The following is a 21137-nucleotide window of genomic DNA, read 5'->3' as shown; positions in this document are numbered from 1 at the left end:
ATGTATTTGGGAATCAAAGCCTCATAATCAAATGCAGAAAGGCAGAAATAATAAATTCATCCTTTTTCAGATAATGATGCAATACAAATTACATGGAATAAAGGGCCATGGAAATATAAGATTTAAAATTAATGGAAACTAAATAATCTAATCCTAAAGAATGAGTAGTCAAGATAACAAATCATAGAAACAATCAATAATCTTATCAACTACATTTTCTGATAGGTAACGGCAGTGTAGCTCCTTAGAGAAGAAGAGGAACAGATTTAAACACAGCTGGGAAACTCATCACATTATAATTTATGGATAATAGTCTTTTTCTTTTAAAGTGCTAAAAGTATTAGGCCTTAGAAAATTTAAATGTTCCATTTACTGTCTCATATGGCATAATGATAGAACCCACTCCCCACAGTTTTGGGAACCACATGATTGCAAGGTTCTTGCATAAGGCATAAGTTATAGGAATGATTTTCTGTGTAAAGTGTAGAGCAAAAGCACATGCAACGGAATTAAGAACTGATCAGTAATTAATTGGTTTTGTTTCAAGTTTTTTAAAAAATTCTGTTAAAATGGGAAATCTGAATTTACCTATATTTGCTATTTAATCTAGAATTAGAACATGTCTGGAACTGCATGCAAATTAGTTGAGTCATCTTAAAGATGTTCCATTGTCTTAAGGAATTCTGGAAAACAGTATCCCATGTTTATGCTTACATGGTTAATAAGTGAAAACTATCTACTGTTAGGGGAAACATTTTCTGTATGCTATTTGGGATGACTTACACTTATCCCAACTCTTTTGTTGGTTGTTAAGCATCTTAAAGGCAAAACTCATTTGTGTATACTAACTTAAGGATGAAAAGCATCTACTTAACCGTAAGTACAAGTATAGTTAATGCTTACTATCTAGGATATGTAACTCCTTGGGAAGTGATTTCACTTGTTAGTACTGATTACTGGAACTTGCTATTTAAAGACATTAGGGACTGTTAAACTGTCATTATTCTGAGTCTGACTTCAGGTATGATCAATAAAGAAATACTACTGAGCATTCCAATGAGCCATGGTGCCAGCAACCCTAAGGAGTGGAGTAGAAGGTGAAGGAATTCTTATGGGAAAGGCTGGAAAATGACTTTTGGCCTAAGGTAGGATTCTTCTGACTCAATTTCCCCAATATGACACATGGAATTAAAATTATCCCACCTGGCTTAATTTAATCCTGGCACACGGCAATGGATATCTGTACAACCTCTGCCTGAAGTAGACATGAAGTTTTCTTTAGGGAAAGCATTATTCCCCGAGAGCTTTGTCCTTTTATGACAAATTCCTATAATAATGTTATGTGATCAGCATGAAAACTTATATTGGATCTTCATCCCTTAGGTTAATGTTGCAATATTATGGGTTACTATATGAGATGGCAGGTATAAGGTTTGCAAACTATTTAACCTAAAATTCTAGTCCTTTTATATTCTAAACAACTACAGTGCATAAGCATCAGGCTTTGTTATCTGACTGTTATTAGTCATACATTTTCAAACTGAATAACACCTTAAGACTATTTTTTAAGAAAAAAAATTTAAGGCAACCAGTTTTCTTAGAGGAGGATACCTTATAGAATTCTTTGTTACACCCATGGAAAGGTCAACTTTATTTTAAGTTATTTTGTAATGTGGAAATAACACCTGTCTGCAGAGGTATCTTCTGTAATGCAAACATGGTTTTATTATGGACAACTTATTTGACATGCACTCATTTGAAATTAATTACTTAAATGTCACCTTAAGTCCTTCACTACAATTGACGTTACCTTGGTAACTTTTATGTAAAATTCATTTGTGGTCATCTTTTATAAAAGTATTCTGTGACCTAAGTCTTTGTGAGGATTAGATCCCTTATCTGTTCTCTGCTCCTCCTGTGGGAGGCATTGATTAATTGAATTAAATTGCAGTCATAACTTCAAAATAAAGGGTTATTTAGATTTGGACTTCCAAAATGAAGTCATCTGGACCCAGGGAAGTAAATCCATTGAAGAAGTGCCCTGAAGCCCCTGCAAACACTATGGGCAATGCACAGTGGGTTTTTTTAATGATGGATACTTGTGAAACAGCTCTTCACTCTTAACACAGGATGCTGGGGTTCCTGGCTTTTCTCTTGGTGGACCCCCTTTCTCCCTCCAGTAATACTGGTTCTTGTCCTTTTGATTTTTGCCCTTGCCTCTTTAACCTCTTGCTAAAGTTTGTCCATCATCCAGCCTCAAGGCTTCAACCACATGGCAACTACAGCCTGTGCTTCTACAATCTCCTCACCCTCCAGACCAAGCCCCTCCTCCCCTTGTGATTTCTGCAAAGCCATTCAGCTCGAAGCAGTTACAAAAGAAGCTTTGCCCCCTTTTCTCTTACATACAAAGAAGCAGGGAGTGACATGGGGCTGAGGATAAGTCAGAAGTTTCTCCTGTGAGAGCAAAACAAAGATGAACAGATAACAGCACAGAATATTGAGGAATCAAGGGACTATTAAAGTTTAGATTGACCAAAGTTGAGATATCAGGACAGACACACCTAGGAAGTAAACAGGAGATAAAATTCTATAGCAGGAAAGGCAGTCAGGCATGGCTACTACCTGACCAGAGCTAGGAGACAAAGATAACACCAAAGGTCAGGACCATCATTAAAAAAAAAATCTCCTTCAACTCTCAGGAATATGACAAGCATCCAAGCTTTCCCCACCCTACCCCAAAAGGGAATTTGTTCCAGTTTGAAGAAGACAACCCCCATCTAATTCTCTATAAAAGCTTTTGTCTTCTGTTCTGGAAAGGAGAATGTTTCTGAGCTCTCCTCCCCAAGGTGAGTCCTTTGACTTGCTTCCTTGGTCATCTTTCTCTAGCACCAAATAAAAGACCAACTTTAATTCTAATTAGACTGTGTGTGTGGAGTGTAAAAACTCGAATTATATGCCTCTTAATTTTTCTAGAATTCTAAAATAAATTGATACCTTTTTCAATTGCCTGTAACAACAGCTTATCTCTCCATATCATTAAAAACAAAAAGGACATGGGGAAAATATTTATAAATAACACAATAATAAATTTGTATAACAAAGGGTACTAATTTAAAAGCTACATAACTAAAATGTCTTAAGTCCATTTTATTCACAGAAATTGGGTTTTTAAACCAAAGGAAAAAAAGATCAAGTAAAAATATTGCTATTATTTTATGTAAATATCATAGTTTAATAATACTCAGACACTATAAACTCAGTGACAATAAGTCAAACATTCACAATTAAATCCAATTACATTTACAAATGCCTTTTAAATACTTTGTTTTATTTTTTGTTTTTGTTTTTTTGTTGGGCAATGGGGGTGTTAAGTGACTTTCCCAGGGTCACACAGCTAGTAAAGTGTCAAGTGTCTGAGGCTGGATTTGAACTCAGGTACTCCTGAATCCAGGGCCGGTGCTTCCACTGCGCTACCTAGCCGCCCCCTTTCTTGTTTTGAAGAAACAAATTATAAGAAACATTAAAACCTATTAATTCAGTATTTGCAGTTGTACTTATCTTATAATAAGTTTTTACTCTTTTTATTTTCTAAAAGGACTTCCAGAAATGAACAAGATCAACTATTGGTTCTGGGTTGTACAAAAACAATTAATTGAAATAAAATTGAGGAAACTAAAAGCTAAGGAAAACAATCATATATTGTCAAACTACGTAACTATACATAAAGTGAAATATAAATTCAATTTAAAAATATTTATGTACATTATAAACATAATACATAAAACAAAAAATATGAACCAGAACCAAGTTCAGGCTGATAAAAATTTCAAATTTTATATAATTCAATCCATAAGAGGATCATGTCGTTAGATTTAGACTACTTCTCAGACATAACCTGTTACAAATGTTATTTGAATACGAAGTCTCTTTTCCTTACTAAATATGGCATATGATATCTGTTTTAAAAATGCCCCTCAAGTTCTTCATAATCAAGACTGGTGTTCCATGAAGCTAGCTAGATCTATGAAATTCTGAAGATTAAATTAAATAGTATTTAAATGTTTTAATTATCAATTTTAAATGTTAAAAGTAAGATTATTATATTAGTCCTATTTTTGAAATAATGTTTTAATATCAGACAATAGTATGTTTCTGTCTCACATAGAAACGATTAAAGAGTTCTAATTATTTTAAAAGTGTTTTAGGTTTAATATAGCTATACATTTAATTAACTATAGAATTATTGATATATGGAAAGTAAAATACATAACTAAAACTGTCACCTATGTGATAATCATACAATCTTATCAAAAATAATAATTCAAACTTAAAGTATACAATTTTATATTATTTTTAATCTTAAGAATAATTAATTTTGTTGGTCTATTCAACAAAATACTATTTTCTTCATGTGGTATTCCTCCAACATTTTTAGTTTTTATTGCTACAGATGTTCTCAGTGTCATAACCACTGCATGTTTATAAGACACATTTTAGAAGCTGCATTAACTTTTTATTCAATTAAGGTATTGCCCAGTAAGTTTAAAAATTGAAATGAAAAAGAGTTTGAGAAGCCTGAAAAGGCTAGTATAGCTTTGCCAGGAGTGTTACCAGATCCTTGAATATTTAAATAATTTGTTGTTTATATGTTAAACAAGGGGGGAATTCTTTAAATTTTTTTCAAGGTATGGCTATTTCAAAAATCTTTCAAAATAAACAGTTCAACAAAAACCTGAAAATTCTCATTGGATAAGTCATTCACTCAGCATAATTTGGTATAGAATCAAGATTTTGGTTTCTGCTACAAAAATTGAAGTAAAATATAAAACATAAGGAGGGATACTTTAAGAATTATTCACTATTTTTATAAAGATATATAAGTATGTCCCTATTCATACAGTTAGAATAGATTTATTTTGACAAATATAACTGTACAAAAGTAGGATAAATTTTATATGGCTTTAAAAAAGAGTGTATTATATTATTCTATCAAAACAAAATATGGATATTTAGAATCTACAGAAAACAGCAAAACAAATTAGATTAACACAAACTACAAGCAAAATTTTAGCAAAAAAATATAAAAATATAGTACATAATTTTAGTTTATAATACCCAGGATTTATCCTAACATGTATAATTATCTTACAAAAATATTTTAAATGTAAACAATATAAATACTGATTATTATTAAACAAAATATTAAAGTGTCCGAAGTCCAAATGCAAAAGGCAATGAAGTTGTTTTCCTTCAGGTCTATTGGCATAAATGTTTATTGTAAACAAGATGGTCAACATTTTATGATACTTGGTTCCAAAAGTTTTAAGTCTAATCCTATTATTCCTTGTCTCTTTAAATAACAAAGAACCAGTATAAATAATAACTTAGCTAGGAAGTAGAAAAATTGATGAATTAGTTTCTTTGGAAGTAATCAGATCTCTGGAAGAAATCTCAGCGAACCTAAAAATATCATTTCAGAAGGTTATAAACTTCAGAATATTTTCTTCTTTGCAAAAATAAATTGTCCTTAAGTTGAATTAGTCAGTAAGAGTCTGTCATTCTTGTCAAAAAAACACCAAGTGAGAATTAATTATGGGATAAAATCATCAGTATCACCGTTAGGTCGCTGACGTAAAGTCAGTGGTGGCAGAGGCTTTCCATAGAAATCTATATAAAAAGAAAAGAAACCAAGACATAATTAATCCAAATTTACTACATTGATGTCTATTTTCAAATAACATTCTTTACCCAGGCAACCCTAGGTTTGAGGTGGGAAGGGCTTAGAGGAAAACTCAACACATTTTTTTAGGTATTCCTACAAAACAAAACAAAAGTTTCAACCACTGACTCTATACCTGGTGTTAAGTTTGGCTTGGGTTTCATAACAGCATCAAAAAATATATAACAAACCTGAATTATTTTATTTCAAAAGTCAATTTACATTCTAGCTAATTAGGCTATTAAGATGGCATAAAATACATTATCTTCTCTTAAACCACAGTAACCCTGTACAATCATCTAGTTTTGCTTCTTTAAAACAATTGACATAACATTAAAACTTGCTATTTTTAGTGAATTCACAGCTAAAGAAGAGATAAGTAACTATCAATTCTCCCAACTACTCCCAAGTTACTCTCATACTGCCTCATACTTTGAGAGAAATAGCACCACACTATCAGGGAATTTTGAGATAAAAGAAGACATGTCTTACTTTGTTCTTCATAATAAATTCTTATCCTTTACTAAAAAAAGTGACTCCTTTTATTCAATTCAAATGAACTGCTTAGAGATGTTTACCACATTCACACAAAATGAATATATTACAATATTATCAAGTAAAAACCTATTTATCCTAAAGTCATTATTCTGCCATGATAAAGCGATATTAATAAAGAAAAAGTAGTTAGGCTAAATTAATTTGTTTAACTTTAAATCCTACTTTACTGGTCTTTTGAATCTAAACTGAATAATTTTAATACATGATTAAATATATTTAATGTATAATGTATTAATGTATAAATAAATAAAGTGTTATTTAAGTCTAATTGCCATTAATCCAAAGATAAATTACAATTTGCTCTAATACTTTTTGTCTTTAGGCATTTTAAAGATCAATCGATCTACAAGTATTTATTAAGCCATCTAATGTGCCAGGCACTGGGGAAAGAAATGAAAAGAAAAAAAAAATCTGTATTCACAAGGAGCCAATTTTAAATTTGTGTTCCTTTAAAAAAAAAAAAGGTAAATAAGCAAAGCAGAAACAATATCTTTTTCCAAATGAATTTCTATGTAGCCAAATGTAGATGCTTCTTTGGTTAGAAATGAAAATGACATTTCACTTCTTGCTTTAGACTATCAAGAAACTTTATAGTCTATTATACTACTCATTTACAATAACCAATTTCTCCAGTACTTGGTAGTATCTGATGCCTTGGTCTCTTCAGATAGCTGTCTTTTTTTGTTATTGACTTCTCTATTCTGTATTATGTGAAACCTGTAAATAACAGTTATAAATCCTATATAAAACAATAAAATGTTGATTTTGGAGCTACATAATATTTACATATTACTACAAATGCTATTCGATTATGCTAATAGAAATAATAATATATGGGAACATGAAGTTTAAATGATATAACTTGTAAAAGGAGCTAGTAGTTCATTAAGTATATACTTAATGCTTAAAAAGTATGACAAATATTTTAGTTTTTGCATTTGGCATTCATAAATAGAAGAATCTGTGTGAAATGATGACAGTTCTTAAACAAAACAATAATTTTCTAAGATAAATTAGTTAAATTACAAGACAAGTTAGCTAATGAATAAGAGTGAATTGAAGATACAGATAGATAATTTTATATATGTATGTGTGTATATATATATATATATATACACACACGGACATATATGCATACACACACACACAAGAAGCACATGCACAGATACACATACATTCATTTATAGCAAACAAATGAAATTTATGAGAAATAAAGCCAAAATGGGGCTTCAGTCACACTATTATCAAGATAAATGTCTAATATCAAAGCTCAAATAAGAATTTTCCTTGACCATTAATTTTTTAAGGTGACCATAGGAAATTGGTGATACACCAAATGACAAACCAAATAAATTCCCAACTATCTTTTTGTACTAGCTCTCTCTTTAATTTTTCCATTTGTGACTTACTTCTTTTTGGTAGGCACTGGAAAGGATAAATAGAGACAAAAAAGAACTTATTTGTCAGCATCTCTGGCAAAGAAAGGTCTAGTGGTAAAAAGTAGTGAAACTCATGTTTAAATTAGTATTTTGGGGATTACTTCTTAATTTATTGTGCTACATTCTCCTCCCACAATCAGGTACAGAGTTGACTTTAGAAACATGTAGGAAAGACTTGGAAACTAGTTACTTAAACAGTATCCAGATTAATACATTCAATAAATGCACATATGCAAATTTAAAAGATGTCATGAACAGAAAGCTGTGGAAATTGAAACATAAATGTTTAAATCTTTCAATTCAAAAATTTTTTTTCACTGTTCAAATTTAACAATACATACAGGGAATTAAAAGATACAATATGGTGGTGTTAAAACCTAAGTATCTAAAATAATACTATTTTCTTTCTGCTCCCTTGCTTAGAATAACAACAAAATCCTCAAAAGAAAGAGATTTTAACTTTACTATGTGATTATGTGATTCAAATTTATCATTTTATATCTTTTTTTTTTCTTTTTTTGGTGAGGCAATTGGGGTTAAGTGACTTGCCCAGGGTCACACATCTAGTGTCAAGTGTCTGAAGCTGGATTGAACTCAGGTCCTCCTGAATTTGGGCTCATGCTTTATCCACTGTGCCACCTAGCTGCCCCTGGCACTGTTATTTAACATACAATGAACCACTTAAGATTCCTTCATATTACTATTAAATAAGGTATTTTAAAAATTTTAAACACTTAAAGACTGATTCTTTTTCTTTTCTAGCATTATTGGACTAATTGTGATGGTCAATTGCTAGGTAGAATATCTTTATAATGACAATTCTAGAATATCAAATAATCTATACAGACACCAATGTACTTAAGAGAGCAAAATAAAACAAAATACAATATTTTTGAAATCAGACGAAAATAATCAAAACAGATTCTCAAAAGTAATGTATAAAGATTGATGGAGAGAATACAGATGAGACATCAAGTACATTATCTTGTTGCATTACCATTATGATGCGTTTCACCAAGAGGTTCAAGTTTTGGAAGTCTAGTGACTGTGGGGGTATCGCAGCCAACTGAAGGAAAACAAAAACATTCAAAAATATCACAGTGCTGTCAAGCTGTGGATCTGAGGAGAGATTATCCTTGTTTCATCAGGAATTATGAATAAACATAAAGGCTAAAGAAAAAAGACTGAATGACAATTCTAGATATCCTTATATCTTTTAAATGCTTCCTAATTACATTTTCAATTAAAGGCAGTTAGCCTCATTATTTGTATATCAAATTTTATTAACAAACAATAGAGGGAAAAAATTCAGCATACCCTTCAAAAGAAATAGTTTTCAAATATAATTAAGGATTACTAAGAAAAATGTGGAAGGAAATCTACACACTTTAAGTTCAATCATTTTGGAATCAAAGGAAAACTATAAGAATCAGACAAGACACTTTGAGTAGTTGCTTTACAATGCTATTCAATATGTCAAAATTATACAGGCAAGTTTACATAAGTGAACTTTAATGTATGAGGGTGAAAAATAGTATTCTCAGGGGTCTCAATTCAACAATTCACTAGTCTCTATATAGCAATCTGTTTACAGACCTTTAAAAGAGAACTTGAGGCAAAAACATGCAAAGTTAACTTGACTTCCTATTTTCACTATGAGATAAAGATTATATTACCCATGACTGATAATTTTTAGAGAAAAGTGAAAACCTGCTAATTTAGGACTTAGAAATTTTTCAAAAATGTTTTGGAAAAAAATCTTTTTTTTCTCTAATTACTCACGAGGTTGAGGATCTTCAGATGAGTTTGGATCAGTATCTCCTGAATCAATTGGTCCAACCCGGTTCCTTCTTCTGAGCCGGAATTTCCTTCTCTTCTTAGGGCGATCTACATGGAATATAAATATTATGTCAAGAATATGTCAATTGACACATTATGATAAAAACCATATTATATGGAAATGAGAAACAATTTTTTCAAAGCATAGGCTACTGACACTCAACCCCTATCTCATTCTCATATTTCATCAGGAGTAGGTGTGATCTTGTATCTAAGAATACAAAATTCAAGTTCTACTGGGTCCTACTCCCAAGCTAGAAAAGTTTCAGGACAGGCCTAGAAACAGGTTTTTCTGTCTTTGAAGTTTACAATGTTAAGTTTAGGAAGGTTCATTACCAAAGAATAAAATACCAGTAAAGATAATTTAAGAATTATTGGACTACCTGAATGCCATGATCAAAAAAAGAGCCTGGATAGCAGCTTTTTCATTTTTCTTTATTTCTTTTTCTTTTTTTTTGGTTTTGCAGGGCAATGAGGGTTAAGTGAGCCAGGGTCACACACAGCTAATAAGTGACAAGTGTCTGAGACCAGATTTGAACTCAGTTCCTCCAGAATCCAGGACTCAGTGCTTTATCCACTGTGCCACATAGCTGCCTCTTGGATAGCATCTTTCTAAAAATTATCAAAGAAAACTACCCTGATATCCTGGAACCAGAGAGTAGAATTGTCATTGAAACAATCTATCTATCACTTACTAAAAGAGATCCCAAAATGAAAACTCCAAGAAATATTGTAACCAAATTCCAGAACTATCAGGTCAAGAAGAAAAATACTGCAATAAGTCAGTAAAAACAATTTAAATATCAAGGAACCACAATCAGGATTTCACAGGACTTAGCAGCTTCTACATTAAAGGATGAAAAGACTTGGGATATGATATTCCAGAAGGCGAAAGAACTTGGATTACAACCAAGAATTCCAGCAAAATTGAGCATAATCTTTCAGTGTGAAAGATAGATACTTAATGAAATAGGGAGACTTTAAGACTTTTCTGACAAAAAGACCAGAGCTGAACAAAAAAAATGATGTTCAATACAACACAATAAATAAACCTGTTTAATTTGATTTAAAAAGATAAAGAAGAAATACAAATTACTAGTATCAAAAATGAAAGCAATTGGGGCAGCTAGGTGGTGCAGTGGATAGAGCACCAGTCCTGGATTTAGGAGGACCTGAGTTCAAATCCAGCCTCAGACACTTAACACGTACTAGCTGTGTGACCCTGGGCAAGACACTTAACCCCAACTGCTGCACACAAAAAAAAAAACAAAAAAAACAAAAAAACAAAACTAGGAGCTATTTTGCCCTACTATATGCCAATAAATCTGACAATCTAAGTGAAATCGATGAATATTTACAAAAAGATAAATTGCCCAGATTAAGAGGAGATGAAATAAAATACTTTAACCATATTTTAGAAAAAGAAATTGCATAAGCCATTAAAGAATTCGGTAAGAAAAAATCTTCAGGGCCAGATGGATTTACAAGTGAATTCTATCAAATATTTAAAAAACAATTAATTCCAATTGTATATAAACTATTTGGAAAAATAGGAGTCTTATCAAATTCCTTTTATGAAACAAATATAGTGCTGATACCTAAAAACAGGAAGAGCCAAAACAGAGAAAGAAATTATAGACCAATTTCCCTAAATGAACACTGATGCTAAAAGAGAGATTACAGCAATTTTTCACCAGGCTAATAACACTATGATCTGGTGCAATTTATACCAGGAATACAGGTCTGGTTCAGAATTAGGAAATTTTCAGCATAATGGACTACATCAATAACAAAACTAATCAAAATCATATGATTTCAATAGATGCAGAGAAAGCTTTTGACAAAATACAGCACCCATTCCTACTAAAAACACTAGAGAGCATAGGAATAAATGGACTTTACCTTAAAATGTTAAGCAGGATCTATCTAAAACCATCAGCAAACATCTGTAATGAGGATAAGCTAGAAACTTTCCCAATAAGATCACCACTATTATTCAATATTGCACTAGAATGTTAGTTTTAGCAATTAAGAAAAGAAAAAAAAACTGAAGGAATTTGAACAGGCAATGAGGAAACAAAACTATCATTTTTTGCAGATGATATGATGATATACATAGAGAATCCTTTTGAATCAACTAAAAATACTTAAAATAAATTAACAACTCTAACAAAGTTGCAGGATATAAACAAACCCCACATATATCATCAGCATTTCTATATATAACCAACAAAACTAAGCAGCAAGAGACAGTGAAATTCTTTAAAATAACTAGACAAAATAAAATATTTCAGAGTCTGCTTGCCAAGATAAACCCAGGAACTATACAAACTTAATTACATAACACTTTTTACACAAATAAAGTCAGATCTATACAACTGGAAAATATGAACTGCTCATGGGGAGGCCAAGCCAATATTATAAAAATGACAATTCCATCTACATTAATTCATTTATTCAGTATCATACTAGTCAAACTACCAAAAATATTTTATAGAGCTAGAAAAAAAATAACAAAGTTCATCTGGAAGAATGTAAAAATGCAAAGTAAGGTAGCCTAATCTAAAGCTATACTATAAAGCAGCAATCATCAAAACTATTTGGTACTGGCTAAGAAATAGAGTGGTGGATCAATGGAATTGTAAGGGGCTAAAATTCTAGCTATGATGTCTAAAATCTAATGAGTGGTTGCTTTAAATTAGAAGCTTTAGCAAGAGTTTAGATTTTTAAGTATTTATTAAAAGTGCATCAGAAGTTGGTGAAGAGAGAAAGAGATAAAAATCTATCTCTATCTAATAGACCCCAGTATCCAACCCCCCAAGCCAAGGTCAGGAACCAAAAAAATGACCAATGTTTCAGTGGCTACCCCCAGAACCTCTTGTGAAACAGGAAAAAGAGCCATCCACACACACATAGCTCCAAGCTAATTGGCCGGTAACTTTGACTGACAGGACCCACGAGCAAACATCACTTCCTGATGCTGAACTGACCTTTGAAACCCCAGAAAAGGTCACTTCTAGATGCTAAAATCACAGGGTTTCTAGATCACATGCTTTCTCCTCATGGCGGAGCTTCCTTGCAATATCTTCCCAGCAGGGGGTGTCATTCCAATTCTCACAGAATAGATTAGGTACAGAAGACACAGCAGTCAACGACTACAGTAATCTACTATTTGATAAAGCCAAAGACCCCAGTTTCTAGGATAAGAATTCACTATATGACAAAAAATACTGGGAAAACTGGGAAATAGTATGGCAGAAACTATGCATAGACTCACATGCCATGTGCATATCTCATACCACATATGCCAAGATAAGGTTAAAATGGGTAAATTATTTAGACATAAAGGGTGATGCCATAAGTAAATTCAGAGAGGAAGGAATAGTTTACCTGGTAGATATATGGAGAAGGGAAAAATTTATAACCAGACAAGAGATAGAGAACATTATGAAATGCAAAATGGATAATTTTGATTACATCAAATTAAAAAGATTTTGCACAAACTAAAACAACACAACCAGGATTAGAACCGAAGGAAAGCACAATACCTGTGCTCTTACACTACCCTCTCACAACAAGCCCAAAACTGAACTCATATTTCAAAAGCCATCACGTGCACCAACACAACTCACTAGTCATAAGGGCTTGTAACCTCAATGTCATCCATTACTCCATACTACCCCTTTCCTTACACATCCAAGTAGTTATCAAATTCTTCTAATTCTACCTCTCTTATATGCTCCCTACCCCCACCCGGTCCCTGTTTTCATACCTTAGTCCTGGCCCAAACTTCTGCTTGGACTACTGCAAAAGCAATAACTGTCTCCAATTTGTCTAGCCCTTTGCTATCCCTTTTCCATATATCTGCCAAAATCACTCAATAAATTCCAAAGGTTTCCTATTCTTTCTGTGATAAAATTAACCATTTAAAACCCTTTATAACTTGTCCCCAATTTAAGTATCTAGCCTTATTATGTTACTTGCCTTCACACACTCTAAAGTCCAGCTAGTTCTTGCTATTTCCCACACAACAGTCCCTTTCCCATCTCTATGTCTTTGTACAGGCTGTCCTCTATGATCTCTTTATTTTTCTCCACCTATTATAATCTCTTGTATCCTTCAGAGCTCAACTAAAGTCGCACCTTCTATATGAAAACCTTCCTTGTTGTCTCCAGTCCCTGGGGTCTTCCTTACTTGTCCAGTTCCTTCCAGATTACTTTCTATTTATTTTGTATATACTTTTATGTCTCCCATGATACAATGTAAACTATGAAAAGAGACAGTTTCATTTCTGTTTTTGTATCCCCCACCCCTATCCCGTTGCTTCGCATAGTGCCTTTCACATATTAGTTGCTTAACAAATATTGACTTGATTAATGGTATGAGCTTTTAAAGTATTGAGAATGTCCTTAAGCATTATCAACTTCATGGAAATCCTTAAATACCATGGAGTTGCATCATTAACCAGGAAAGGAACTGTTTTCAGAACAATTGGTTTATGATGCTTTACAAACCAACAACCAATTCAAAAAGAAAACAAAAAAAGCCAGCCAGTCATTTAAGCATCTTACAGGAGGAAAAAATGACTGGTTCATTTTCACTTGGCAATGTTGAATAACATGAGGTGTGTCTAATTATAAGAATGTTTTGGAAATGCAGGTTATAATGTTACTAAGACAATAAAAAGATCAAAAAACAAACAAACAAATAAATAAACTGATGTCCGAGGTGAAAATTCCTGGAAAGTATGACTATTTGAGGACTCCTGAAAACCCATTGTTCTCCATCTTCATGAAGACAAATGTGAGAATAGAAATAGGGGTAAAAGTTATAAAGAACCAAATTTTATAATTAAGAAAAAATTTCCTCCAAATGGAAATAATCCAAAAAAGTAAGACATCATAACATGTTCCTCATTACTAGAAGTGTGCATGTGGAAGCTATAAGGCACTTATTGGGGATGTGGTAGAACTGGTTCCTCCTGTTCCAAGAATTATTGAGACTGACTAGAAGTGCCTTCCAATTCTAAAATTCAAGAACTCTATGATCCTTATACATAACTGAGTACTATAGTTATCTCAATGGACTACCATTGTAAGCTCCATTATGGCAAGTACAATATCTTTGTTTTGTTTTGTTTTGTTTTGTTTTTTTAGTGAGGCAATTGGGGTTAAGTGACTTGCCCAGAGTCACACAGCTAGTAAGTGTTAAGTGTCTGAGTGTCTGAGGCCGCATTTGAACTCAGGTCCTCCTGACTCCAGGGCTGGTGCTCTATCCACTGCGCCATCTAGCTGCCCCGCAAGTACAATATCTTAACAAAACTTTAAGCTTCCCTAAACCTAGCCTAATGCTCTGTACCTAGACAATTAAGAAACTTTTGTATAAGTGAATTCATTTATGAATTAAATGAAAAAAATTAAATAGGTGTCAAATATAAAAACATAACACTTATTGATAAATTTGGCTCCTAAAACCAGTGTGAGAAAATACTGCCTCATAGAGAAATTTTAACATATAGCCTATTTTACATATTATAAAAATATAAGTAATACACAAAGATCCAAACATTTTGAAGAAAAAGCTTTGGAAGTAAAAAAAAAATGAAAACATAAAACAAATTTGTGAAGAGGTATTATGGTTCTTAGTCATAAAATAAACAGTAAGTTATCTTTTCATATCAAGAGTTATCACCTGATTCATTACATCCCAATGAATGTTGGTCAGTCTCAATTTCGACCACCTTACTCCTGACTCCATATTCTGAGGATTTATCGCTACAACAGCTAACCCGGCTCTTGGCATCAGAGCATTCTGGTTCATTGCGTGGTGTCAGAAGAATGGTTTCTATATCTTCATCTCCATTCTTTTTTCTTTGTCCATTCTAACAAAAACAAAGCATAGCATTTTATTATCACAATGTGTTTAATGTAGTTCCAAAAATCTAAAGCAATAAGTCTTAAAATAACCATTGAAGAAAAGGGTAAAATTGGAGTCTTTTAAAAAACGTTAACATGTTTCAAGAAATAAGAAAGAGAAAAAAAGACTCCATATTGGTATAATTATAAAAATAAAACATAGACTACTACTGTAATGTATGTAGAGAAAATTTAGAAGTTTTATAACCTAAAAAATAAGGCATACATACTTTCACTTTGTATGATCTACTAAGAAGTGTTATCATAAACATACAATGTATAATTTCACCATATCAGTATATTCATTCTGTATTTTTAACATGGAGCCCACATCACCACGTTCAACATTAATGTTTCTTGTCTTTATACTGTGAGATATAGGCTCTTTTGTGGGATGGATCATGGTACTCTATCTGTATGGGTAATTTATTGGTATATTTCTTATAAAAACATTAACCATAGTATATAAAGGTCATTATTTGCAAGCTACTCGCACAAAATACATTTCTATATAAAAGTATACAATAATGCTTTAATTTTTCCTTCAATGTTTTCAAATGAAATAAAAATGAACATGATATTTAACAGAAATTAGACATAACTCATGTTACTACGGCTATTTTATTGTATTCATCCTTAAAAATAGGAATAGCATTAAAGAAAATGTAACTAGAGCAACAGAAAAAATAATAAACTCTCTGGCATTTGAAGAACTGAATATTCTAGATAACCAAGAAAACCAAGATGTTCAATATCTTCTGTAAGCTGCCTTCCTATCTTAGCAATAGCAGCTACTGGGAGGAATCAATCATTACTTATTGCCCAATGGAAAAATGTAATGAAGCAATGAGGAGGACTTTAGAAGACAGCATGCATTAGCAGCAGCAACAATTTAAGCTATGTGAGCAATCTACTAGGGAACAGAAAATAATCCCAGGAGCTACCAAGATTAAGGAGTTGCTAAAATAAGCAAAAGATCATGTAAGCTCTCAGTCCTAGGAGAGATCATACACACACACTCACTCATTCACTCACACACACAACTAAGAATTCAATTTAAAAATTGATTTCAGTAAAAATATTAAGCAACTGAAAATTATATTTACAAAGGGATATTCAGACATATAAGTGTTTAAGGTAATTTAGAACACTTTACAATGTACCCAGGAAATGATCAATTTATAAATTCTAAAATACATTTACATATTAACACAAGATAGCAGAGCAAGACAGAGGGGGAGAGACAGAATAATTAAGAATATCATAACAATAATAACACCATTTTGAAATGTAAGAAACAATGGCAGTGACTTGTATTCATTGTGTTCGTTCCCTAATACTGCTTCACTTCATTCTTATCTCTTTCTGACAACTACACTTTCCACCTTCACAAGGAAAGGGAAAGCTTCTGGACCAGTAATATTTTTTTCACTGGAATAGGGATCTCCCACTAAGGAAGGAACTTCTGCCAATGATGGGTAGCCCCTTCTCTGCAACTCAAAATCATTCAGAGTTGTGTATATACTTAGAAGTTAAGTGACTTGACCAGAGTCATAAAGCCAGTATGTGTCTGAGGCAAGACTAGGTCCTATATTTCACCTACCCCACACCATCTCTAGCACCAAGGGAGAAAATCGTATTGATTATTCATTCACAGATTCATTTTAGGTGTCTTTTAGTAAATGCTTCTCTGGTTTTCCTTCCATGTTCCTCTAAATGCTTTCTTACAGACTTTGGCTAAAAACAAAAATTGCATCTGTCATCATACATACCTCCTGGATTACTATACTGATAGGCTTAAAAGGGTTGCCAACAAATGAATCCATATACAATTCAGGTTCAATATTTCCATCAAATGGAAGATGCTCTGTAGCATGATCTTTCTCCCTTCGTTCTCTGTTAAATGAAGAAGAAAAATCTCTCACTAAAAGTCTTAAGCTTATTATATATAGCTTGAAAATAAGTTATTTTTTTTAAATGCAAACAATTTAACAAATATTCTTTGTAATTGACCTCTGGTCCCACCTACCTTTCAGGACTTCAAACTTCCTAGCCTAAACTATGTGATGGCTTAGTACATGATTAGTCTCTTCTGTTTCCTTACCCTTCAATAGGCTTGGTCTTTTAGCCTTAAAACACAGCTCCTCCTCACCTCTGCCTCTCTTAGAATTTCAGGTTTTCTTCTTCACTAAAGCCCAAGTAACACCTTCTATATGAGGCATTTTCTGATGACCCGAATTGTACATATTCTGCTAAAATGACATTGTGTATAACATGTATATACATATGCTTATGTTATACATATACATATGTGTATTTACTTCTGTGTGTACATGCTGTTTCCCTCAACAAAATATAAGTTCTTTAAAAATTTAAAGGATTGGGGCAGCTAGGTGGCGCAGTGGATAGAGCACCGGCCCTGGAGTCAGGAGTACCTGAGTTCAAATCTGGCCTCACTCAATTAACACTTACTAGCTGTGTGACCCTGGGCAAGTCATTTAACTCCAATTGCCTCACAAAAAAAAAATTTAAAGGATTGTTTTGGTCTTGTCTTTTTGTCCCAGCACCTACTACAGCGCCTGACAAATAGTAGGTCTGTAACAAATGCTTGTTGATGGACAAATTTTTTTTAAACTTATGTGCAACTTGGGGCAGAAGGGAGAAAGTCTCTGACTTCCAACCTCACTGAGGTCATGGGTTTTAAAAAATTATTATTTATTCCAAATGACAATAATTCATGTTGACCAGTTTCCCCACTTTAAAAAAAAGTCTCTATTAGCATTATAACTGGTGGTATAAAAGAAAATCTTTATTCTATGACACAGTTGATGTTTTGACATACATGATGATAATTATTCCTTTGATCTGTTTCCTGTCTTTTTCTTGAATACATATTTATGTAAAAATAGAGAGCATGAATGCCACACATATAGATAAAATTTGCTCACATTTAAATGACAGAAAACAAGCAGAAAAAGATATATCGTTAGAACTCAAATTTAAACAATTGCATAATATTTGTATTCCTGTACAAAAGTATAAGAATCTATTAAAAATTTGCTCTATATGTCATGTCAATAAAGCAGTACTCAAGAAAAATAGCTATTAATGGCATATTCACTGTGTCTGTGATATATATGCAAATGATACCACATATGAAAGGTAATAAAGAGTTCCTGAAACAAAACAGCAGGGATAAAATAAAGAACATTTAAAGAGTTTATTAGGCATGGATCAGATTTATAACAAGATGACACTAAGGATCAGAGCTGACACGTTTAACGCTTACATACGGCATCATAAAAACATGACTGACATAACCTTTCATGCCACACCTTAATTTGACCTCATTTCTGAAATTATTCCTTTAGTGGTCATTTAAAAATATCACCAGGTTTATCTATGAATATAACATTAAAAATAGTATTTTGTTCCAAATATACTGGAAATGAGTAACTAGATCAAGGAGACGACATGCTAGGAAATGAGAAGCTTCTTCATCACTCACAAATTTACACCTATGTATTGTTAATTATGGAGGCTCTGCTCACCAGAAGGGGCCTTGGAACACAAGCATGGTTGGGTCTGCATGGGGAAGCAGGAAAGGAAAAAAAAGAGGAATGTTACAGGGAAAGTTGCCTAGCAAGTGGCCTGTAGTTTTTGGGGAGGAAAAACTAAAAATACTACGAAAAAAATTATTGACATTTTCTTTCATAAAAATAGTTCATTGAAATGCTTGCTTTGTGTGGAACAGGAAAAAGAGACTCAGAATCTCAGTCATATGTACATTTTTGATAGAACTTTTCCAAGTTTAATCAATATGTGTTACTGTTGTTTTGTACTTTGAAAATGATGAAAAATTCAAGGTTTTTAAAAAATTCAATAAACAAAATAGCTTGATTAAAGACAAAAGAATTCAAAATTTCTATGTAAGCAAATATCCTCATGATTATATTATTTATTAATTATCAATAAGGCTAGTAAAATGATGAAACCTAATTCTTTCAGAAGATGAATAAGATATTACTATATGCCTGACTTTCTTAGGAAAAGGAAAATTAATGATACATCTAACCTATACAAATATTTCTCCCTAAGGATCAAGTCTAAATGTGGCTTAAAAGGAAAAATTATCAGAGAACAATATTAGCATAGATTGTGAAACACACGATCTTTTTCCCTATGGTCAAAACTCATCTTTTCCTGGTTTCTGGCCAATACCTGGGAGAATCAGAACCTAGTAGCCCCACCCTATCATGATCTGTACCATGCCTTGTTAGGTCCCTGTAATCTATGTGCCACCTTCTTGTAAAAGGCTATTTTTTTTCTAAGTAAGGAGAGGACAATTACCACCCCCCTTCCTTTCTCCCTTGACATCAAGATAGATATGTAGTACAGGAATACAGTATGAATTTTAATTCACATTTTAAATTTCAACTTATGTTTATATTGGTGCATTATTTTAAAATAAAAAGGCATGATTAATTTTAATCCATCATTTAATAATTTAAACCTTCAGTGTTTTCATTCATGCAATACTGTTTTGGAGGAACACAACCTTTCTTATACTTACATGAAAGAGGATAAACAGATTTTGGTCTAACAATTCCTTTGAAAATTCACTTTATCTCAAAGTTGAGAAGAAAGATAAATAAAATGACAAAACTCTGAGAGATGATGAAGGCTAATAAACAAAAAAGATGTTCTTTGTGTAAATTTGCCTATTACATGATATTTATATAATAATAATAATAATAATTATATAAGGAGTATTGCAAATATATGATCCAAACTGGCAGATGCAAAAGATCCAGAGAAATAACAAATTCTTACCCAGTGGCTTCCTTCATACAGAAAGAGGAAACTGAATGGATAAAAATAACAAATATAAATTACTCCCATAATTATGATGTTTTTGACATGAGATGCATTTATTTTTCTGTATACTTTAATTAGTCAGTACCTTTCTTCTCGTAGTTTCCTCACTCTCTCAGCTCGTTCCTGTTTCTCCATTTCCTCATAAACTAGTTGAGCGATTGTGTCTCTTCGAACACGCTCACTTAATTCATCAATGTCGCTTTCAATAGTACACAGCAACCAATAAAGACCATTTCTTATGGATTTATCAAGTGTCTTTCCAAAACCCAAGACTGCCGAACAAGGTTCCTAAAAACATGGTAAACAGCTATTTAATAGTAAATGGTAAACACATGAACATTAATTAGACACAAAATAACTATACAAGATAACTGTACAATTCTAAAGTAAAAGAGGAATTTATCTTTTCATTCAACTTCTAAAATGTACTGTTTATAGGGATCACAAATTTAGTCCAAGTTTCTAATTTTGGGTTTGAGGAAAACTGAGGTGACTTGTTCATATTACACAGCTAGTAAGTCTAAGTCAGAATTCAAACCCAGTTTTTCCTGATTCCTATTCTAGTACTATATCTACTATACCAGGTTTAATCAAATGTAATTTCAAATTTTAAAGGACAATGTATATATGTCAGCAATTATTACTACCATCATCATCATCATCACTAATCTATCTGCACATAAAGGAACTGAAACATAGGAAATTCTAAAGTCTTAATGTGGGTTTAAGTTTTAGTAGCTTTAGTAGAACTAAGACTTTTGAGAAATCTTATATTTTGACAACTTTCAT

At 32.4% G+C, this 21137-nt stretch overlaps 1 protein-coding gene across 1 annotated transcript in view; it reads right to left on the bottom strand.

Annotated features, from left to right (window-relative positions):
• Positions 1-3189: 3189 nt before the first annotated feature.
• Positions 3190-21137, bottom strand: part of ARL13B (ADP ribosylation factor like GTPase 13B) — a 68316-nt gene continuing 50368 nt past the window's right edge. Inside the window, exons 5-10 of the mRNA XM_043991077.1 lie at positions 20434-20636; positions 17243-17366; positions 15247-15436; positions 9499-9603; positions 8714-8782; positions 3190-5667 (exon numbers count right to left, since the gene is read on the bottom strand). Coding sequence (XP_043847012.1) covers positions 5591-5667; positions 8714-8782; positions 9499-9603; positions 15247-15436; positions 17243-17366; positions 20434-20636 — 768 coding nt within the window. The 3' untranslated portion in view covers positions 3190-5590. The remainder of the gene's footprint in view (positions 5668-8713; positions 8783-9498; positions 9604-15246; positions 15437-17242; positions 17367-20433; positions 20637-21137) is intronic.

The sequence above is a fragment of the Dromiciops gliroides genome, chromosome 3 (genome assembly GCF_019393635.1).
Source record: "Dromiciops gliroides isolate mDroGli1 chromosome 3, mDroGli1.pri, whole genome shotgun sequence".
Lineage (NCBI taxonomy): Eukaryota > Metazoa > Chordata > Mammalia > Microbiotheria > Microbiotheriidae > Dromiciops > Dromiciops gliroides.
This window is presented reverse-complemented; position numbering and strand designations above follow the sequence as displayed.